The sequence below is a fragment of the Heterocephalus glaber genome, unplaced genomic scaffold (genome assembly GCF_053883595.1).
Source record: "Heterocephalus glaber isolate CG9 unplaced genomic scaffold, H.glaber_assembly_v1.0 deba00001662, whole genome shotgun sequence".
NCBI classification, from domain to species: Eukaryota; Metazoa; Chordata; class Mammalia; order Rodentia; family Bathyergidae; genus Heterocephalus; species Heterocephalus glaber.
In genome coordinates, this window is record NW_028258403.1 from 15,728,678 (window position 1) to 15,752,759 (window position 24,082).

Genomic DNA, 24,082 nt, shown 5'->3' on the forward strand with positions numbered 1-24,082 from the left:
AATCTTACCAGTTAGTGAAGTGTAAGTTAATTATAAACATTAGCCACAATATCCCAAGGAAATTATAGTTTTCTTCAAACTAAGTGCCATCAGCTAAGTGGTTATGCATCCAAGACTGGGGTCTCTGAGAGCAGGTTTCTTAGTGAGGCAATGGTGTACTGGGCAGTGTGTAGGTGAATACAGGAATTTGCTATGTACAGTGGTATCTCAGTTCACAAACAGTTCTTTCCATAATTCTGGTCACAAACTGAATTGGACAAGAACTGAATCAAATTCAGTGGTTAGGAACTGAATCAGATTCAGTGGTTAGGTTCAATGCTGACCTTATGGGGAAATTTGATTCAGTTCTTGTTCAATTTGGTTTGCGACCAGAATCATGGAATTAAGTTCGAGAACTGAGGTACCACTGTGTCACACTAAGCAAAAAAAGCTGCTTACAACAGGATTTGTACACCACAATCTCATTTTGCCAAAGAAAGGAATTTGAAAAATTACATAACAGGTATACTTGTTTTTGAGACAGAGTTTCACTATGTAGTACAGGCTGGCCTTGAACTCACAGTGATCCTCTTGCCTCAGCCTCCTGAATGCTCAGATTATAGGCTTACGCCATCACACCCGGCAACCAGGTATATTTCTATTTTGCATATTTACTGTTTTCTGGACAATCACAATTCATTATAACTTTTCACTTCATTGGGGAAATAGGTAATACATTTCTAATAGGAGCAGGTCAAATGCTTAAATCAACACCTTATGTTTTACAGATTTGATTATACTTTTGAGTCTTTTTGCAAAAAAAAAATTTTTTTTTTGAGACAGTCTCATTATATAGTCTAGGCTGGCCTTGAACTGATGGTGGTCCTCCTACCTCAGCCTCCCAAGCCCTGGGACTACACGTGTGTACCACCATACCCAGCTTGTTTTTTATTTTTTGGTACTAGGGATCGAACTCAGGACCTTGCGCTTGTGAGGCAGGGGTGGTGTCACTGAGCTAAATCCCCAACCCTCACTGTTTTTTATTTTTATAGGAACTAATAGCTAAGTGTTTGCCTTAAGTCTCAGAGAGGTCTTTGGACTTGTACTTTGAGAACTTTTGAGACCTTGCTATTGTCTCTGTTTGGAAATTAAGTATGGTATAAGGTGTGTCAACTGGACTAGCTTAAGAGATGCCTAGGTAAATTAGTTAAGCACACTTTTGCACACAGGAGTGTGACCCTGGGAATTATATCTGGCCTCTGGCTGCTGCTTCTCCTCTGGCTCTTCCCCTGCTCTCTACTTCCAGGATGTTATGAGTTAAGTAGCCTTCCTCTTCCACACTTGTCTGCTGTGATGTTTCTGCCCTGGAGGCAGAAGACCATGGACTGAAACCTCTGAAGCCGTGAGCCAAAATAAACGTTTTCTCCTTTAAGTTGTATGTATCAGGTATTTTGTCCTACCAATAGAAAGCTAAATAATAATAGCTTTTAACTAGGATTTTAATACAGCTCCTTAACTTCCAAACTTTCTTCCTTCCATTTAGTAAGAATCTATACACAGAATGTTACTCATTAGTGAAAGTTATCTTACTCTTGAAGGATCCGCCCTCCCAAAAGATGCAAATTACTGCTATAGAGACTCAGGTATAATACAATATTTGTTCCTATGATTTGTACATATCACATGCAGAACCCTAATTTTGATTTGTAAGAATTCCAGAAATTAAGAATACTTGAAAAAAATGTCATTTTATTTGTACACTTAAAAAAGTTGTACATAAAAACTTGTAAAACAGTTCTGTAAAACTGAAAGAACTGTCAGGGGAAAGGGAGAGTGAAATTTTTGAACATTGAAGAAATTAAGAGAAATAAAACAAAAAACAGTAAAACGTTTAAAAAATTAACATTTCCAAGTATAAATTTTATAAATACAAAACAAATTCACAAATTACTCTGAATGCTAAATAAATATCTAGTTAATAAACCCAGACTTTAGTATGTCCAGCCAGCACTGGTACAGCACTTCAAGGGATATAAAATTGGATCCATTCATGTGTAGTGTTGAAAGATGTGCTCATTAAAAATTCTTAAGACATGTACACATTTTTCTAAAAGTGTGCTATAACAGAAGACCCATCTGTGTAGATATTTCTCCCTTAATATCACAACTTTAAAAAAATTAATGACAAAATAAATCATAGGGTGAAAAAATATTTTCCAAGATATCTGCACACATGAATGATCTCAAAATGTACAAAAACCTCTGTAAACCAGTACTGTATCCATACATCTATCAAACTTATTAGATACTGAACAAAACTGTAGCAAAGGAAATCTTTCCTACATTCTCCTGAGTGCTTAATATTAAAATTGAGACTAGTGCAGGCCACACTGCAAGTGGTCAATCAGTTGCTATTGCTTTACACATACACCTGCTTTAGAGCATGATTTAATGTTCCATTTTCATGAACAATTTTTTTCCCGAAATATATCCTTTAGAAGGATGAAACTTAGATTCGTGACTTTTTTGCGGCTGGTGGTGTGCTAACATGGCCCACGTTACTGGATGCGACACGGAGCCCAAGCTTTTGAGCCTGAAAATGGAAAAACGCTTGAAGCCTGGCTCCAGCTTTTGCTTCACTCGTGTTGCGAGGGTTGTACTCAAAGCAGTTCGAAAACATTAATTCGATGTCGGCAATAAACTCAGCTGGGAAGGAAAAAGTAAACAAGATTAGAATGAAAGCACATAAATTATAAATACAATTTTTGTTTGTATCATAGCTGGAAACTTTATTAAGAAGCTGTAGCCCACTATTTTCTTTAGAAAGAAATGATTCTGAAACAACTTAGCAGAACTGGGGCTTAAAACTGCTTAACTATAGGGCTGGGGATTTAGCTCAGTGGTGCCACCGCCTGCCTCAAAAGCACAAGGTCCTGAGTTTGATACCCAGTACCAAAAAAAAGTGCTTAACTATAAAATATTTTAAAATGGGCCAGGGATTTAGCTCAGTGGTACCACACCTACCTTGCAAGTGCAAGGTCCTGAGTTCGATCTCTGGTACCAAAAAATTTTTTTTAATTATTTTGTTGAAACTGTGCACTTATATAATTATACATATTATGCAATTATAAAGAACTTCTTTTAGTAAGATAGGGTTCTATAAAATATCTTTAACACATTCCATCCTAATCTATCTTTCTTGCCCATATGCAATGATAAGCATCCTAAGGAGTTCTTCGGATACCATCTATACAACTACATTAACATATATCATTTGAAACAAAAACAGCCCCTTTTAAACAAAAGTAATTTTCAAAGGAAAACATAAATTACTTACATGCTAATTTATATTCACATTTATTCACTTTTTCACGAATTATATTTAAGGCAATGGGCTTTTTAATGATGTCATAGTAGTCTGGCACCTGTAAAATAATTCCGATATATCTTTCTATACAAAAAATTTATTGGAAATAAATGGTTAAATATATAAAGGTTTTGCACTTAAAAAGCAACTTAACATTAGTCTGAGCACTAGTATTCCATTAAATCATTTATTTTCAATCATTACAGAGTTGTAGCAGTCTGATGCCATTAAAAATGTTAATTTTTAAAATAGCAAAACATTTATTAATACATTTTAGGCATACATAACACTCATCATAGCGAATTCGCACCTGATACATGATACATAGCCTGCAAAAATCTACAGTTTTGCTCATGGTTCTCTCCCTCTGCATACTTGGGAGGCTGAGAGTACTTGAGTACTTGGGAGGCTGAGACAGGAGGATGGCTGTGCGTTCTAGGCCAGCCTGGGCTACATAGTGAGACCCTGTCTCAACTCCCCTCCCCCCAATTCTAATTTCTGTTATTCTTTCCCTCTCAAATACTTCTTCTGAAATATTCAAATCGGCATTCTTTTCTTCTCCATATCTATAATACAATTATAACTTCTATGACTGAAATGAGCATTGTTCTCTCTCCTATACAGCACATCACATTTGGCCACACATATATAAATAACTACAGCACCATTTCATATCCTTCAGTTAGGCCAGGCCATCATTGCTCTTTTTAAGAGCACTTCCCTTTTCTATTAGTGCCTCCGAAGGTGTAGTCTCTGGGCCAGGACCTTACCATCATCTGGGGATGTGTTAGAAATGCAGTGAAATGCCCAGGCAGCAACCCAGATGTACAGAGTCACAAGCTCTGGGGTGGGGCCCAGGAATCCTTCTGTTTTTCAGGACCTCTCCACTGAGTTACATTTTCAGCCTTTAAAAAAAATTTTTTTTTTTCCATTTGAGACAGGGTGTCATTAAGTTGCTAAACTGCCCACAGGTTGGGCTTGAATTTGTGATCCTCCTGCCTCAGCCTCCCAAAGGTGCTGGGATTATAGGCATGCACCATCATGACTGCCTAGGAATCTGTTTTAATAAGCCCTCCTAATGGTTCTGATCCATGCTGAAGTTTGAGAACCACTATTATGCATAAAAAACTACTGATGATAGTTGTATTAACTCTATACATACTCATTACATAGAACAAAAATACAGATTACTTCATCATGTCATTGTTTACAAAGAATTGGTGACAGGATTAGAAGGGATTCAGGAGACTTTGCTAACTATATTCAAGAAACTAACCTTCCCAGAATGTATGCCTTTTTAAAACACAGGTGTTTTGACAGCTTCAAAGTTATCAGGAGGATAAATCAGATAATATATATGAACACATTTCACGAAGTCCAGTGATATTATTACCTGGATTTTAGAGACCAGTTTCAAAAAAGGCCAGCTGTCATCATGCCGTACTAATTCAACAACAAGTTGCTCAAAAGCAGACAATTCATGTACGCCGCCCTGTCGGCCAGAACTCCTTCGATTCAGCGGCATTGGAGATGACTCTGAATAAATACAGACATTTTAGGCACTATCAAAAGAAAACACTAAGGGGCTGGGGATTTAGCTCAGTGGTTCCACTACCTGCCCTGCAAGCACAAGGACCGGAGTTCGATCCCCAGTACAAAAAAAAAAAATAAAAAGCAAAAGAACACACTGATCACACAAGCTAAAGTGGATATATAAATAACAAGCTAAATTCAAATACAAAATAGATACTCTATAAACTGAGATGACAACTAAGTTATTTTCAGAGAAATTTCGAAATCTGGACCAAATATTCATACCCCCCCTCCTTTTTTTTTGGTACCAGGGATCGAACTCGGGTCTTTGTGCTTGCACAGCAGGCAGCGAAACCACTGAGCTAAATCCCCGGCCCCATATTTCCTTTTTTTGGGGCAGTACTGGGGATTGAACTCAGGACCTTGAGTTTGCTAGGCAGGTGTGGTGCCACCGAGTCATATTTCCTTTTTGATCTTAAAAATTTTCCACTGAATTAAACATTTATAGGAATAGATCATAAAAAGAGTGTGGTACAAAATAAAAATCTAGAACACAATGGTTGCGGATTTTTACTCCATTTTATTAAAAATATTTTCAACTCCAGTAAAATGAAACAAAGCAATTCTTTAGTATTTCTTACAGCGTATTTTTTTGTGTGTGACTGAAAGAGTTAACTTTTATTCTCTTGTAATAATTTGAATTCATCTTTTATGAAGGTGAAAACTTTAGTGTGAAAAGTACATTTATACTGTGCTTTATCATGTATAAATAAGCACACATACCGGTTCTGCTTTAAGTACATGAAGCTCCTGCTGGAGTTTGTCATTTTCATTTGGTTCAGATGCCTCAAGCAATGATTCATTTGTTACTTACAGCATATTTTTAAGAAAGTAACCATTTCACAACCCACATTGTGGGGAAATTTTTACCAGCTATTCAGATAAAGGATTATTATCTAGAATATATAAAGAACTCAAAAAAAATCAGACCCCACAAATTTAAAGACCCAATGCAAAAATGGGTCTTTGAAATAAAAAGATACTCCTCAGATAAAGAATTAGAAATGGCAAATAAATATATGAAAAAATGTTCAACATCACCAGTCATTCAAGAGATGCAGATGAAAACAACACTGAGATTCCACCTCATTCCAGAAAGAATGGGTGCTATCAAGAAATCAACCAATAACAAACGCTGGAGGGGCTTTGGGGAAAAAGGAACCCTTCTCCACTGTTGGTGGGAGTGTAGACTGGGGCAACCACTGTGGGAATCAGTGTGGAGATCTCTCAAAAAACTAAAACGAAGTTCCATTTGACCCAGCTATTCCTCTTCTTGGTATCTTCCCAAAAGAATTAAAAGCATCATACCACAGTGATATATGCACACCCATGTTTATAGCGGCACAGTTTATAATAGGTAAATCTTGGAAACAGCCCATATGCCCATCAACCGATGAGTAGATAAAGAAGATTTTTTTATACAATGGAGTACTACTCTGCCATAAAGAAGGATGAACTTCAGACATTTATAGCTAAATGGATGGACCCTGAGACCATCCATACTCTTAAGTGAAATAAATTGGACACATGTTTAAATACCACAGTTTCTCTGGTGTGAGAAACTGAATGTGGAAATAAGGACTGAGAGGTATAATGGATGTTAGGAAATGGGAAGAAAGTGTTCAAATGGGAAAGGGAACAAGGGAGGAGGGAGGGAGAAAGGAAGGGACAAGAAAAAAGTGAAACTAGAAGAAAAAATGGAAACAAAGCTTTTGTACATAGGGAGGGGAGGAGGCTTGGGGGGGAATGGGATAAAATAAATTTTAAAAAATAAAAAATATAGTATTAAAAAAAAGAATAACCACTTCAGATCTGGAAACCAGGACTCTATGTAAATTACTCTGCATGGCAGAAAAGCAATTGGTGATAAAGTAAAAGATTATTCTTTTTTGTTTATCTATTTCTTTTTGAGACAGTGTCTCACTATATAGTCCGGGCTGGCCTTGAACTCACTATGCAACCCAGGCTGGCCTCAAACTCATGGAGATTCTCCTGCCTCAGCCTCCTGAGTGCTGGGATTACAGGCATGCCCCACCACGCCTGGCTGATAAATATGGCTATAAACAAAAATCACAATTAAAAGATAGCTGGTGACCACTCCTTAAAAATCTTGTTACCTTCAACCCTGCTCTAGGAGCCAGTACTTCCATGGGCACCTCATCATTAGCCTAATGGAGCTTGTCTAGGTGATGAGTATGCATGTTTGAGGGAAGAAAAGGTGGAAGATACTGAAATGTGTTATGGTGAAACTCTTCAAATATTGACCAGATACCTCCATTAGAAACAGAACACTATATGCAAGTGTACTGCATTACCATGCTGCACTAGTAGAAAGACTAATGACACAGTTTACCTTTATTTCCCAAATAGCTGCCCCTTTAATCAATAGTATGCTGGAGGTCAGACTGCTCCCTAATAACTTTATGTATCTTAGTACAGCCCTTAAAAATGACCCAAAGTATGTCAGCATTAAGTATTTTCAGATCATTCAGATTTTTTTTCCTTTTGGAGATAGGGCCTCACTATGTAGTTCAGGCTGGCCTCGAACTCATGGCAATCCTCCTGGCTCAGCCTCCTGAGTGCTTGGATTACTGGTGTGCATCACCATGCCCAGCAGATCATTCAGTTTTTTAAAGAAAGAGTTTAAATTAAAATTTCATACCCATGGATTGTCTTTTCCTGCCTCTTCTCTTGGATTCACTACCCTGGAGACAAAGTCTTGCAGCGACAGTTAAAGATCTTGACTCTTCACTTGCCTTAGTGGGGATAACTCTGATGCTGGGGAAGCTAGGGCTATTCTCTGGGGTATCACTGGCACTTCTTCTGCCTCTGCGTTTTCTGTGAGGACTAAGGAGTTCCACAAATACATCTGCTTGCTCTGTGCCATGACTGTGGCGAATAGAACGACTGGCAATTCTTGAAGATTTAGTTTCTGCAAGAGGAGCAGATCTTATCTTTCTTAGGTTTCTACCAGTAGTTCTAGAAGAAACAGTTGTTTTAGGTGTACTCTGGTGACTCCTTGAAGGGTATCTTCTAGGATCTTGTCGCTGGCCACGACTGGAGAAAGAAGAGCTAAGTCTCCCTCTTGTCTTAGTTGGCAATCTAACCTGTGGTCTTCCTCGTCTTGGTGGGCTACAAATATCATTAGAAAACACAATTATTGTACAAAATAATGATGAACATATTTTTGACTGCAGGATATCATCATGGAAATCAAGTCCTAAATGATGAGAAGCTGTAATAAAATGCTCAGGAGAATCAACAGTCCTAGCCAAGTCTTGAAAAACCTAGGAGTGATGAGCTAATCTTAAAGTACAATTGTTTTGTCTCTTTTTGCTACAGGAGTCTACTAATTGTCATTACCACTGACATAGAGGTATATAGCACCACCCAATGGCTGACCCCAAAGTGGGCCTTCAACTTGTGGTTCCTGAATACTAAGCCAAGAACTTCTTTGCTCCATTCTGATTCTGATTATAAAATACAAAAGTAGATGTAATCTTTTAATTTCTTTAATTAAAAAGATGATTCCACAACAGTGGGATTCACATGTTTGAAAAGGGAAAGGAGAAAGAGAACAAAAGGCACTTCCTCAGGTATGGCTATGGTCAGGCTTGCTGACAGAAAACCCCTAGTAGAACTAAATACCCCTTCATTTCAGCCCTACAACAAAGGGTCAAATAAGGGGAGACTGTCTCAGTGCTGCAAGGGCAGGAAAATCCAGGTTCCATACTCATTTAGCAGGAACACAGTGTGATGATTACTCTTGACTGTCAACTTGACTAGCTTGAGAAACACCTAGGAACTTAGTAAAGCATGCTTCTGGGAGTGTCCATGAGCAGCTGTGTTTCCAGGTGATTGTCATGAGGAGGGCAGACTGATAGAGAGACACACCCTGTGTGTGGGTGGCACCACCTAACCTGGTAGGGGTCCACCCAGATGGAACAAAAGCAGAAGGAAGAATCCTGACGGCACATGCTCTTGGCTCTCTCCTTGTGCTTCCCAACCACCAGGAGGTGAAGGCAAGCAGTTCCACTCTGCCTCAACTCAGGGCCAGAAACAATGGAGCCAGCAGATCATGGAGGTAAACCTCTAAAACCATGAACCAAAATACATCTTTCCTCCTTGAAGTGACAGAAAGCTAACACAGCTTGCTAAGTTGCAAAATACTTGGTTATATGTTAGTACAGAAGTTATTTCTGGGTGGTTGTGAGGAAGGGACCCCAAAATACAGCATACTTCCCGGCCTCTACCACTCTCTCTCTGTGGGCTACTAAGATAACAATACCCCTTGGGAATGTTTTAGAATGTTTATAGTACATAAAAGCAAGGGCAATTTCATTATATATAGTTTTAAAAATTTATGGACATCAACTATTCTGTGAGACTAGTCAAAAGATTCCCTAATTAAGACTGGCAGACTCATTCAATTGCATATGAGGACTTACCCGAGTTCTTCCTCTTCTTGAGAGTCATCTTCATCTTGTTCTACCTCATATTCTTCCTCCTCACTTTGACACTCTTCATCATCATCATCGATTTCATCCTCCTCATCCTCCAGACTCTCTCCCATTTCATCACTTTCCAAGGATGGTCTCTGTCTAGGAGAGAGTCTTCTAGAACGTTGCTTTGGTCGACATTCAGGACAAAACCAATCTCCTTCAGGTACAGTCTGAACAAATCACATAAATGACCATTATCACCTTTTGTTCAAGATCTCAGTGTCTTAATTCTAATCTGAGAAGTAGGAGAAAAAAATACCTTGAGCTTTGGTCGAACACAGTAGGTATGATGCCCCCTATCACAGCCATCGCAAAGTACCATGTTTTCAGCATCCCCCTTCTTACGGCACATCTTGCAGCGAGCATTCAGTATAGATTTAGACCAGATCACACTGCGATCCAAGGTGGATAAGTGAAGGAAGACTTGGGATAGGCTGGCAGAAGAAAGGAGAGACTCTCTCCAGCGGTCCAACACTGTTTTATAAGAACGTCCACTGTCACTGGCATCTTCAATGAAAAGAGAAGGTGATTCAAGCTTTCTAGGCAAACCTAGACGTCTCCTAGAAGTATTTTCTTGGCAATTTAAACAGCTTAGACTTTATAGTTCTTCTCTTCTAACACTTAACAAAAAGACCGTGCTTGATTTAAAATACCATGTTTAAGAAAATATTTGCTGAGCCATTTTGTTTGTGACATAAGGAATTACTTAAATCCATAAATCAAATGCTTGAGAATTTCAACTATTAAATGTGAAAATAACTTTTGCAATGTGTTCTCAATCTAGTCTTTGTAGTAAATCTTGATCTAATTTTAAAAACTGGCTAAATATGATCACAAGTAAGTTTACTATTCAAGTATGTTTCTTTTTCAGATAAAAGATGGTCTGCTCTCTTAAATATGAAGCATATACTATGAGGTTTCTTTTGAGTTGATGAAAATTAGACAGTGGGCTTGGTTGCAAATCAGTGAATACACTAGAAAACTGTGTTGTATACTATAAAAGCAAATTTTTTTTTTTTTGTACCAGGGATCGAACTTGGGACCTTGCGCTTGCGAGGCAGGCAGCCAGAACCACTGAGCTAAATCCCTGGCTATAAAAGCAAATTTTATAATGTGTGAATTTTATTTTGGTAATTGTGTCATTGAATTTATTAATTATGTATAAATACAAATTGTCTTTAATCTCTGAGAAAATATTTCAGAACTGAGGTAAATAAAACAATGTTAATATTCTCACTAAAGAAATTTCAGCACTAATATTTATCTAGAAACATTCAAAGCCTTTGGTCATTAATATCACCATTCCTTTGGAAAAAATTATTTGACTTAATTTGACTATCAATCTATAATCAGGCCATTATTTTACGCTGCTATATAATTTCCATTTAAAACTGAATCCACCTTAATTTTCCTAAAACAGTTTTTTTTTTTTTTGTACCAGGGATTGAACTCAGGACCTTATGCTTGCAAGGCAGACACTGTGCCATTGAGCTAAATCCCTGGCCCTCCAAAACAGTTTTTTTGGGGGTAAGTTGAGACAGGATCTTACTATTTAGCCCAGGCTGGTCTCTAACTCCGTCTTTCTGCCTCAGCCTCTTGAGTGCAGAAATTAAAGGCATGTGCCTCTGGCTCCTAAAATATTATCCCTCCCCCCTTAAATATTATTATTCCTAATTATGAAAAGCCTTCTACATTATGTCAAAATTCTGCAAGGCATGTAAGACTCTATATACATATATGGTTTGGCAATGCCATATTTCATTCTACTCTTCTCAAATAAAGCCTCTTGGGTAGTAGCCTAATTGTTAAGCGAATGCAGGTTCCGAAGTCTGTCTACTTTGATTTGAGTTGAGTACTAGCTCTCTTATATGAGCTTGAGAAGTTACTCAACCCTTCTGCATATAAGGTTCCTCAATAGCAATACATGGATAGTACCTCTACCTCTGAGGGTGTTGGATACATTAAATGACACACATGATGCATGTAAAGTGCCTGTCATAGAGTAATTGCTTTTATTTACTTTTTGATGACCGTACAGGGGGTTGAACCCAGGGCCTTTACACTGAGCTATATCCCAGCCCTTTTTTAGTTTTTATTTTAAGACAGGGTCTTGCTAAGCTGCCCAGGCTGGGCTTGAACTTTGAATCCTTCTGGCTCAGCTTCCCCAAGTGCTGGGATTATAGGAGTTGCTACCAAGCCTGGCTAGTAAATACAATTACTGCTATCATTATTACTCCACTGTACTGTTCCCTTTATGTGCAGCAGTTTAGGAGATATGAAACAAGTTTTTTCTATGGTCCCTATCTTCAAAATTTTTTAGTATAGCTGTGAAGGTGAAAATACTGACAACGAGTTACAACTATAAAGCAATACACCAAAAAAATTAAAAAAAAATAAAGCAATACACCTGCCAAATGCCTTGAGCTTTCATGTGACTATGGGGTGACCTATATGGGACATGGGACCAAGTCCATCCAAGGTAATAAATATCTCTCTAAAAAGTGAGGATGATAAAAGGTAACGCCTTCAGGAATCGGGGTGGAAAAGGGTACCACACTCACAAGGAAAGGAAATGTACTCATTTGGGCTTGGTGTTGGGTACAAAGGGGAATTAAACCTGGCCTGAGAATCTGAAACTACAAGCAAAGGCTTGAACAGGTTCAAAAACCTGAAAGAAACAGGCTAAGATTTAAAAGTGGTTCAGGCTGCTGTGAAAGTGCTCATGTGAATGTGAGAAACCAATACAGACCTTTGTAAATTTGCTCTGAAAACATTTCCACAGGTCTACTTCTGAGGAAGGACTCTTAACCCACAAGGGGGCTTGCCTAGCATGTGTGGGGCCCTTCACTTGATCCCAGCCCCCACAATGCACTTGTAGAAACAAAACACTGTGAGAACTAGCACAACCAGGTTCATAAAGACTTCAGATGTTAGAAATAGACACAGAATAGGAAAAAACTATGTTTAATGTTTTAAGAAGAGCTTAAAAATATGAGTAACTTAAATTAAAAAAAAAATCAGGAAGCCAGGCATGGTGGTGCATGCCTGTAATCCCAGCACTCGGGAGGCTGAGGCAGGAGGACCACCTCAAGTTCAAGGCCAGCCTGGTCTACATAGTGAGTTCAGGGCCAGCTTGAACTACAAAGGGAGACCCTGCCTCAAAAAACCAAAGAAAAAAAAAAATCCACCAAACCCCCTCCACCCAAAAAAACAAAAACCCCCCAAAAACCAGGAGTTAGGGGTGTAGCTCAGTGGTAGAGTGCTTGCCTAGCATGCATGAGGCCCTAGGTTTGATGTTCAGCACAGGTTTAAAAAAAATAAAAGCCAGGCATGTTAGCACATATCTATATAATCCCAGTATATAAGAGGCTGAGGCAGGAGGATTGCAGGTTTGAAGATTTGAGGTCAGCCTGCAGTACTCAGCAAGACCCTGTCTCAAAAAAGCAGGAAAAAGAAATCCCAGAAAAAAAAAAATTGGAAATTTTAAAAGTAGTTAATAATTCAATGGGAGAAGGAAAAACTCAATGGATTGGTCAAATGGCTCTTCAAAGATAAAGAGAAATACAGTGAAGTGGTATTTTTTTTTTTGAGACAGGGTTTTGCCCTGTAATTCAGGCTGGTCTTGAACTTACTAGGTAGCCCAGTACAGCCTTGAACTTGTGGCAATCCTCCTGCCTCAGTCTCCCAAGTGCTGGGATTACAGGTGAGTGCTACCATGGCTAGTGTGAAGTGGGGATAAGTGTAAAGATATTTAAAATGTAATTCAGATAGTATTTTTCCACTTTTATCTTTCTATAACTATTATGGCTTGTGTCTAGATGTCCCCCCCAAAGCCTCATGCAGTCATAGGTGGGGCTTTTTCAGAGGTGGCTGGATCTAGAGTGTGTAACACTAAGATTGATTCATGGTGCAATGCTAGGATCAAAGGCACTAGGAGTAAGGATGTGAGTGCTACCCGCCCTAAGTAGCCTGGATAAATACAAGGGACAGAAAGAGCTGTGGTTTTCCCCTAGTTCCTTCTGCCTACCATGAACTGTTTCTCCTCTGTGATGCCACCTTGCCTTGAAGTCAGCTGATTATGGACTGAAACCCCTACAAACTGTGAGCTAGAAAAATCTTTCTTCCTTTAACTTTGGGTGTCAGGTATTTTGTCTCAGCAATGAGAAAAGTAACTAAGACAATAACCTTTTGTTGTAGGTGTGTCTTTTTTTGTGTGTGTGTGGTACTAGAGATTGAACCCAGGACTCCACACATGCTAGGTAAGCACTCTACCACTAAGCTACTCTCTAGCCCCTATGTGTGCCTTTTGTAGATGGTAGAATATTATATTTCTAATCTAGTCTGGAGAGTACAATCCATTTAAATGTATTTGGTTTGTTGCCACCTTTTTATTTTGTGCTATTTATCTTCATTTTTGTATAACACTTCACAAAAAGCTTTGGCCTCAATGGGACCTTCAAGGAAATTGCTAGTTCAAAGGTCATGAAGAAATCCTTCCAGATAAATCAGAGAACACGCTTATTGGTAATGGCAAAAAATAAGGTCGTGGAGGTCAGTGTGGAAGAGGAGAAGAAACGACAAATTATGAAAAATGTTTGTAACTTTGGAAGTCAGTGTAAATATTTTTTTGGGGGGGGGGCGCGGATTGAACTCAGGACCTTGTGCCTGCGAGGCAGGCGGCAGCACTGCTGAGGTAAATCCCTGGCACTTCGAATATTTTTTAACTCAAAAGTAGTGAAAGGCCAGGAATTTAACTCAGTGGTGCTGCTGCCTGCCTCGAAAGCACAAGGTTCTGAGTTCAATCCCCAGTACCAAACAAAAACAAAAATGAAATGACACAAATTATAAATTATGGAGCATTTCCCCATCTGTGTCACTCCTTGACACTTGGTAATTCTGATTTACTACTTCTTATACTGTGCTGTTACTAAACTATATTTTTATTTTTTGAGACAGGACCTGGCTATATAGTTCAGGCTTCCCTTGAACTCAAGGTGACTCTCTTGCCTCAATCTCCAGAGTGCTGGGATTACAGGCATTTGGTGCCACGCCTGACCTAAACCATATCCCAAATGGTAGAGGTTTAAGTCACTAGGAAAAGCTATTTCTGTGTAATTTTAGTCTTCAAGGTCTGGCTTCTCCCCCAATCACCTTTCAGTACTGGGGACTGAACCTAGGTCCTTCATACTAGGCTACTATTCCACACCTATTTTATTTTTTATTTTTGAGGCAAGGTCTCCTGTCACTAAATTGCCCAGGCTGGCTGCGAAGTTATATCCTTTTGTCTGAGCCTCACAGAGAGCTAGGATTTCAGGCATGCGCTACTGTGTTTGGCTTAGTCATTTTTCTTTGGATTAAATGCTTCACAAAAGATGAGACTGAAATAGTTAAAGAACATTCACTAAAATGAGTAAATTAAAAAAACAGTATTTAGGCATTAGTTAAAAAATAAATCTCACCTGAAAGAATTCATCCTTTAAAATGAAAACAATCTGTTTTTCGTATTAGTCATAATTTCATGTCAGCCAATAAAGTTCTATTAAAGGTCAATTTCAAAATCAATTACAGATACTTACCAAGTGGAGCTTTGAGAAAACGCCGCTCAATGCCCTGTTCTATCTGAAAGAGTGCTGTTGCCAGGTAGTGAACCACATTACTCACTGACTGTGGTGTACTTGCATTAGTTGAGACAGTACTTGGAGGTTCTGTTTTTATCCCCAAAAGTCTACATTAAAACAATGAAGAGTTCATAGCACTTAAAAATACTATGGTGATACAGGTACCAGCACCCAATGATAAATGCAAATGTATTGTAAACCTAAAATGTACCAATAAAAGAATTTAAGCAAAAAAAAAAAATACTATAGTGAAACTTGAACCTACTCATTCCTTCAAATGCTTACTTACACCTGTGTAAAAGACTTTCTTTAATCTCAAGAAGCTGTTATATGCTAGTAGGGAAGGGACTTTCTTTAATCTCAAGAAGCTGTTATATGCTAGTAGGGAAGGGAGATTCATTTAGGTAGAAGAAGGAAAGCTTTGGGAAAAATTTTACATAGATGATGATGACAGATCTTAAAGCCTATGTATCTTGGGCAGTTTATCTCTCTCTACCACTCATTAGCCTCCAGTCTTGCTCCCTCTGCAAGAAATCTCCACAATGGAGCTAAAACAATCATTTAAAAGTACAAACCCATTCACTGAAGGCCTTCATAGATGACCTCTTCTTCCAGTGTCATGCCTTCCCACTTTTAGGGCATTAGTACAAAGTGGAGTAACAAAGATCCCAAGATTTAGAAAACGATCAATGTTTAGAAATGTTAAGCTTTTAAAAGATATAAAAAAACCCAAACATATTTACTAAAAACTCTCTTTAAAGTGGCAAGGAAAAGTTGATGGTTATTTGGAAAAATATATTTTGTACCTGTCTTTCACAATGACCTTTGCTTGTTCATCAATTTCCATCTCTTCTACATCTTCATTCACAGTTTTAATTATTCCATTTTCCTTGTTCTCCTCACTTAGTAGCTCATACCGCCCATTTTCTAAGGCTGATCTCCACACATGGCGGTCTGTAACCTGTAATAAAACCCAAATTTACTAATCCTGAAAAATGGAGTATGTTGCTCCCAAGAGGTATGAAGTTTAATGTACATATAAAACAGACAGAACAGACAGAATAAAAATGGGATCTAAAAATAAGGCCACTAAGTGGCCAAATTGGAATTTACAGCATTAACAGATAAAAGCTTTAATATCTTGTCTAAAATAATCATAAACAATTTTAAGACTGGTGTCTTGGTAGTAGCAAAAAAGTAACAGAAGATGGCAAGACACAAACAGAAATTGTATATCAAGTAAGAATTGCTAACAGATTTTAAAAAGGTAATACAGACACCCACAAACAAACCAGACTCAGCAAAGCAGGCAGGAGCTGGCCAAGGAAGAAGAAAAGATCACATTTCAACATCTGATGAAAATATCACAAAACAGATCTCCAAAAATACTAAAAATATCAAGATACATTATTTTCATTAAGTTCCACTTAAGAAAGCAGATAGTCAAACTGTATATTAAAGGAAGATGTAAGTCCATATGTAAACTTTTTGATGCAGGGAAATAAATTTAAGTTTTCATAAAAAATATATTCTTTCCTGATGTTTATTCAAAACACACATCTTGCACAAATAATTAAATGTTACCTAAATTCTTGGCCACACAAATTAGCTAACCTAAAAATATGAGCAGATGCAGACCTTAATTGCTCCCAAAGTTCCTTGATAGATTCTGTCTTCAATATCCAAAAGGAAATCTCTCAGCCTCAGTTCAAGCTGCCTCTCTGCTGACATCTGAGATGGGTCATATGCACTGGAGTTTCTTCCCCGAGTACATATGGGTTTGCTATCAGTTTGAGGTTTACCTGAAATTATAATTGAATACCTTTATTATAATTTTATTAATAAAAATACAATCACTCCATGTTACTGTTATGATTTTGAGATAATGGATATAAAAGCAATTTGTAAATTCAAGTGTCAAAAATAATATTTGCAAATCATATCTTAGATAAGGGTCTTATAGCCAGAATATTTAAAGAACTATTATAATTCTATAAAACTCAAATAAGCCAATTAAAAAGTAGGCAAAGGATTTAAATAGACATTTAAGGAAGACATATAAATAGCCAATAAGCACATGAAAAGATATTCACCATCATTAGCCATTAGAGAAAGACAAGTCAAACCCACAGTGAGGGACCACTTCATCTGCTGTAGGATGGGTTATAAAAAAAAAGTCAGATAATTTTAAGTGTTGGCAAAGAAATGGAGAAATTGGAACCCTCATATACTGTGATGAGAAAATAAAATATTGCAGCCACCATGGGAAACAATCTAGAGGTTTCTCAAAGGTTATATGTGTTAGTGTTATATGACCCAGTAATTCCACTCCTAGGTATATACTTAAAACAAATAAAAAGCTATGTCAATATAAAAACCTGTATGTGAATACTATAGCAGCATTTATCAAAACAGCCAAAAGGGGGCCAGGGATTTAGCTCAGTGGCACTGTTGCCTGCCTCGCAAGCACAAGGCCCCAAGTTTGATCCCCAGAACCAAAAAAAAAAAAACCAGCCAAAAGGTAGAAACAAATCAAACGTCTCTCAACTAATGAATGAATACATACAATGGAATATTATTCAGCCATAAAAAGGAATGAAGTTCTGATACATGCTAGACCCTAGACAAACCTTGGAAACATTATGCTAAGTGGAAAGATGTCAATCACAAAAGACCACATACAGTATTATATGATCCCATTCATAGCAAATGTCAAGGACTGGAGGTTTTTATAGTCAAAGATCTATGGGGCCCAGGGATTTAGCTCAGTGGTGCTGCCACCTGCCTCGAAAGTGCAAGGTCCTGAATTCAATTCCCGGTACCAAAAAAAAAAAAATGATCTGTGGTTGCCTAGGGTTAGGGATGGGTTGCCAGAGGACAGGGATAGAAATATAGGGGAGTGGTAGCTAAAGGGTGCAAGTTTCATTCTGAGGTAAACAAAAGTTCTAAAATTGACTGTGGTGGGCCAGGGATTTAGCTCAGTAGTTTCGCCGCCTGCTGCCCAAGCACAAGGACCTGAGTTCAATCCCTGGTACAAAAAAAAAAAGAAAATATATATAACTGACTGAGGTAATACTTGTATATATTTGTGAATATAATAAAAGCCACTAAATTGTGTATTTTAGTGTATATGTGTACAGGAATTGAATTCAGGGCCTCATGCTTGCCAGGCAGGCGCTGTTGCTGCTGAGCTACATCCCTGGCCCTAAATTGTATATTTTATTTTATTATTATTATTTTTTTTGGTACCAGAGATCAAACTTGGGACCTTGCACTTGTGAGGCAGGCACCGGAACCACTGAGTTAATCCCCAGCCCAAAATTGTATATTTAATTAATTAATTAATTAATTTTTGGGTACTGGGATCAAACTTGGGACCTTGCACTTTTGAGCCAGGTGCCAGAACCACTGAGTTAATCCCCAGCCCAAAACTGTGTATCTTAAATGGGCTAGTTACATGACATATTAAAGAATGTAAAGTATGTAAAGTATTGTGATCTAGCCAGGTGTAGTGACATGTGCCTGTAATACCCCAGCACTGAGAGTCTGAGGCAGAAGGATCATAAATTCGAGCTCAGATTGGACAATTCAGAAATTTAGCAAGAGTGTGTTTTAAAATAAAAAACAGGTGGGGCGGGGATTTAGCTCAGTGGTTCCGCCACCTGCCTTGAAAGGGCAAGGTCCCGAGTTTGATCCCTGGTAGCAAAAAAACTCAATAAAAAAAACAAGAGCTGAGTGCAGTAGCGCACAGCTGTGATCCCAGCACTCCAGAGGCTGAGGCAGGAGGAGCTCTCAGAGTTCAAGCCCAGCCTGAACTATACAGCAATACCCTGTCTCAAAAAACAAAACAAAAGAGGAAAGGGCTGGGCTGGGGATGTAATCCCTAGGACTTTGGGGTGGTGGTGGGTGGGTGGTGGTGGTGATCTTCTATTCATTTTAATTTTAAGAAGATCTAAAGTAGGCATGGTAACATGTCCCTAAACTTAAACAGTTCTCTACAGAAAGAATCTCACTGACCAATATGAAACCTTACATCTAAAAATGCCTTTCTGCTTTATCTGTAATCAATGGGCCAGCCATCAAGTAGGAAATGCTGCTGCCTGATCCGCCCTTGTAGCCAACCTTCAAAGACATCCTTAGTGAACTCTATCCCTAGACTCTTGCCAAAACCCTTAGTAACTTTAGTCACTACACCATCTCCAAAACTGATGACAGCCTTAGAGCAGTGAGCATTTTGCCGACTGACCAAGAACTGAGAAGATCAGGAAGAGTATGTATTCAAATCACACCAAAGATGGTTCTACATAATTCAAACAGAACCTAGTGGAATTTAGAGAACCCCTTTTCCTCCTTCCCATTTCCCCACCATGTTGCCCAGGCTAGCTTCTATCCCCTGAGTTCAAGTGATCCTCCTGTCTCAGCTGCTTGAATAGCAGGGACTACTGGTGTGTGCTCCTGCACCTGGCTTAAGAACCTTGTTTCTATGAAGAATTACAAGCCCAAACTGCCTCGCAAAACTGACAGCATGGTCAAAATGAAAGAAAATATTTGGAATGTATTTCTAATAGCATGAAAAATGTTTAATCCTGAATGACCAGAGAGTATAGGAAGAAAGAAAAGAACACAGGTTTCACTGAAAATTTACCTTAAAAAAAAAAAGAAAATTTACCTGAAAAATGAAATTTCTCTTGAGAAAAACGGGCTAGCTGTGCACATATTCTGCTTTTCTCTTGCAACAAGGTTTCTTTTAAGGCACTTTCTCTATATCCTCTAGAATTAAGAGCTTCAATAAGCTGGTCTAGCTGTTCACAAGAACTGTAAAAGCACCACCGATTTGGCTTATGCACTGGTTTTGGCAGCTGTACAGAACTGTCACATGGACTTTGGTCCTTATTGGAGGTAGATTCAGACATCAAAGACTCTCCAGTTTTAGTAGATACCTGAGGATCTTGAAACTGCACATTATTCTGAAATGATGAATGTCGAGGCAACAGCATGTCTTCAGTGAGCCCAGAATAATCCTCTTCAATAAACAATCCAGGAATAGAAGGGAAAATCCAGTAGCGCCTATACATGCGGTCACGGCCCAAGGGAAAGATATTGGTACATGCTATGGCGCTCTGGATTTTTTCTAAGAGCTCTTTCTCTTTTCGTTGCTGCTCCCGTTTGAAAGCTTCTTCCTCATCAGCAGTAAGAGGCTCTTGCATTACACAGTTGATCTCTACTGGCCTCGTCAATTCTTTAAATCCATCTTGTCCTTTTTTGCCTGTAGTTGAACATTTATCATTATATTTTAAATTTTCATTAGAAAAATGAGATACAAAGCTATCCCAAATTATGTTATAGACTGAATTATGCTCCCTCTACTCCAAATTCCTACATTGAAGGCACATTTCCCCATGCAACTACAAATTCACCACATCCGGCCTTAATAATTTTTCGCTTATAAGTTACACAAAAATGGGGCAAAGTGTGCTGGCACATGCCTGTAATCTCAGTCCTTGGGAGGCTGAGGCAGGAGGATCACCATGAGTTCAAGTCCAGCCTGGGCTACATAGTGAGTTCAAGGACACTGAGACCCTGTCTCAACAAAACAGAACAAAGGGCAGGTGACACTTGGCCCATGAACTGTCATTTTCTAATCACTGCTTTAAGGTAACAGAACCACTAATATTTAGCTGGGCACCATACAATCCAAAAGAGGGTTAACACTTCCTACAGCAGGCATGACTATATGAGGAACTTCTGCCCCAAAAAGATGGGAGCAGAAATACATGTAACGAGGGCCAGGGATTTAGCTCAATGGTTTTGCCGCCTGTTGCACAAGCGCAAGGACCCGAGTTTGATCCCTGGTACTAAAAAAAAAAAAAAAAGAAATACATGTAACCACTGGGTTGTGCTTCACTTTCTTTTTTCCCTCTTCCAACTAACTAGAATAGAAACACGGTGAAAAGTCATTTTGGAACATGAGGACAGAAGCAAAACCCAAAGTATGGTAGTACCAACAAGATGAAAAGAGCCTAGATCCCTGATTATATGTCCGGACTTTTACAATACATAGGACAATGAAACTTCTCTGTTGTTTCTGTCACTGTTAATAGTTGGACAATGTCTATGTCTTTTGCTCGAGTTTGTGAAAACTGAAATTATCTGCTTCTTTAAAACTTAGCAGAATTTACCTATAACACTCTCTAGGACTGATGGTTTCTTTGTGGAGGATTTTTAGTACTGATTAAAAAATTCTAAACTTTAATGTTTTTAGACTATTCACATTTTAAAATTATTTGATTAATTGTGCTTTTGTAGGATTTTGTTCATTTTTGCCTACATTTTCAAGTTCATTGCCAGAAAACCATATGTTCTATACTGCCTTTTTTTTTTTTTTTGGTGGTTGAACCAGGGTCTTCTACATGGTTAGGCAAGTGCTCTATCACTGTGTGCTATAAAGTCTGCCCTCCTCTTTGTTAAGTTTGTAATCTATCTCTAGTTATGCTGCTCTACTTTTTAGTCCTAATTTCATTTACTGTGACCCTCCTTTATTTTACTTTTTATTTTCATTTGGTACCAGGCATTGAACTTGGGACCTTGTGCTTGTGGGGTAGGCAGCAGATCCACTGAGCTAAATCCCCGGCCCTCTCCTTTATTTTTAAAAATCAATCTGAACAAGTATTTGTCTAGTTTGTATCTTTTTCTAAAGAATACCTTCTGGTTTTGTTCTCTTTTAGACTTTTATTTTCTACTAATTCCTACTCTTCTTTAGTACTATAGTACTAAAAGTACTTCTAGTCAGAAAGGTTGTACTATTTTTTTTCCTTCTGTCTTCTTAAATGAACACCTAGTTCAAAGTGTTTCTTTCCTAATATACACTAAAAGCTAAAAATTTTTCTCTAAGTAGAGGGATCAAACCCAGTAAGTGTTGGTATGCAGTAAAGATTAGTTTCAACTCTTTTCTAGTTGCCATCAAGCTTTATCCTTTGACTCATTACTTAGAATTAAGTTTTAAAACTCTAATCAAGTAAAGTTTGTTTCAGGTTTTAAAACTGACTTCATTGTAATCAGAGAATATGGCCTCCATGATATGGGCAATTTTCTACTCATAGAAGATCCCATCCAAATTATAGGCACAGAATTAATTTAAGGAATCCCTTTGTTATGAAGTGGGGATGGTTAAAGGTCTTCAGAGGAGGGCTGGGGATTTCAGTGGTGCCGCCGCCTGGCTCGCAAGCGGAAGGTCCTGAGTTCGATCTCTGGTACCAAAAAAAAAAAGGATTTTCAGAGGTAATTTGTACCAACAGCTTTATAAAAGTACATTCCCTTTGGTCCAGTAATTTATGAAATTATTTTAAGGTGGTTTGAGATTTCCATTCTAAGCAATGTAACACCAATATGAACATTACTGATCTTCATATCTTTAACAAAGGAGGCATTCAGTGATGTTGAATAAATCAATAATATTATAGAATTTAAATTTTGGTTTGGCTTTATGCAAAAACTTGGATGGGTGTGGTAGTAAGTGCTTTTAATCCTAGCACTCTAGGAGGCCAAGGCAGGAGAACTGCAAATTTGAGACCAGCCTGGATAATTTAACAAGCTCAAACAAATAAACAGAGCTAGGATGTAGGTCAGTGCAAAGGCTTTGGCGCAGTACAAAGGCCCTAATACCTCAATTAAAAAAAAACAACTCAGCAAAACTTGCCAAGTGAAGGTTGAGAACGTAAAGTTATAAAAAACTGACCTGTTAAAGATATAGGAATATTACCTCTCTTCCCTACAGAATAAATGACATGTGAATGAAGACTTAATCATAAATACATTAATGACTTCATGACACCTTTTTTTAAACAAAATGTCACCAATTTTACAACTCATCATGAACTATGAAGTGGCATTTTAAAACACACACCTCCTGGGACCACAAATAAAATTAATCTAATATATTAATAAAGTACCTTATCAATTAAAAATAAATACACAAGCATGCCCTTAAGAAATCTCATTATTACCCCTTCTGCTTCTTTTATGTGATCCTAGGTCATCTTCATCTTCGGTGACCGTATCTTGATCAAGTTCCTTTTGCTCTATTTCTTTGCTCTCAGTGCTAGTATCAAAATCTTCCCTTTCTTCCTCACTTTAGGATACAAACAAAGATGATGTTTATTAGTGAATATATGATTGTATTCATGAAATACTACTGCTTGCTTACAAAGTACCAGACATTATGCTCAGGCACAAGTAGTGGACCATATGACACGAGTTTACAATCTTGCAAAGAAAACTATAGATAATTTCACAAACCATCGTAAAGGTTATGTAACAGGCAGCACTGAAGCAGGAGGAGTTCAAGGTGCTAGAAAGCATTTCAAAGAGAACCAAAACTCCAGGATCAAGAAAGGATGGCTTGAAGAAGGGACATTTAAACTGCAACCCAAGGGAGATGGGACAGTAGCAGGCAGCAGCAAACCGGAAGCCTGTCTGTTTTGCAGAGGAAGAGCATGTGCAAAGGCATGGAGCTGAATGGAGAAAGAAGCTGCTTACAATTTTAAGGAAAGTGTAAATGAAAAAGTAGCAATCCAAAATAAGGAGGAAGAAAAAAGATAGGGTTAGATCACGTTTGGCCTTGGAGTATGTTATCCAAAAATCAATGGGAAAAAACCTTAAGATTTAAAAAAGGGAAATAATAGATTAGAAAGCACTTTGGGTGCTCTGTGGAAAGTTATTTGGGTTAGAAAGTAGATGTAGGAAAACTAGGCACAGTGGTGCACACCTATAATCCTAGCCCTTGGGAGACAGAGGTAGGAGGACTTCGAGTTCCTGGGCTGCACTGCAAGACCCTGATTTGTGTCTAGATGTCCCCGAAAAGCCTCAGGTGGTCACTGGGCTTTTTCAGAGGTGCTGAATCTAGAGTGTGCGATGCTGGGATTAAGGGTGTGTGATTACTAAATCAGTCCACTGATTGGTTTGGCAGCACCCTAATCCCAGTAGTATGGATAAGATAAAAGGGGGCAGAAAGACATTTTAGGTCC

General features: G+C 38.3%; 1 protein-coding gene across 4 annotated transcripts in view; it reads right to left on the reverse strand.

Annotated features, from left to right (window-relative positions):
• Positions 1-1,708: 1,708 nt before the first annotated feature.
• Positions 1,709-24,082, reverse strand: part of Baz1a (bromodomain adjacent to zinc finger domain 1A) — a 96,481-nt gene continuing 74,107 nt past the window's right edge. For all 4 annotated transcript variants that reach the window (XM_087197102.1, XM_004867571.4, XM_087197104.1 and 1 more), the window contains 11 exons: positions 23,063-23,187; positions 19,729-20,325; positions 16,698-16,861; positions 15,866-16,020; positions 15,018-15,166; positions 9,701-9,948; positions 9,388-9,611; positions 7,602-8,071; positions 4,740-4,882; positions 3,317-3,404; positions 1,709-2,685 (listed from right to left, as the gene is read on the reverse strand). In XM_087197102.1, the coding sequence (XP_087053228.1) occupies positions 2,489-2,685; positions 3,317-3,404; positions 4,740-4,882; positions 7,602-8,071; positions 9,388-9,611; positions 9,701-9,948; positions 15,018-15,166; positions 15,866-16,020; positions 16,698-16,861; positions 19,729-20,325; positions 23,063-23,187 (2,560 nt within the window). In that variant the 3' untranslated portion in view covers positions 1,709-2,488. The remainder of the gene's footprint in view (positions 2,686-3,316; positions 3,405-4,739; positions 4,883-7,601; positions 8,072-9,387; positions 9,612-9,700; positions 9,949-15,017; positions 15,167-15,865; positions 16,021-16,697; positions 16,862-19,728; positions 20,326-23,062; positions 23,188-24,082) is intronic.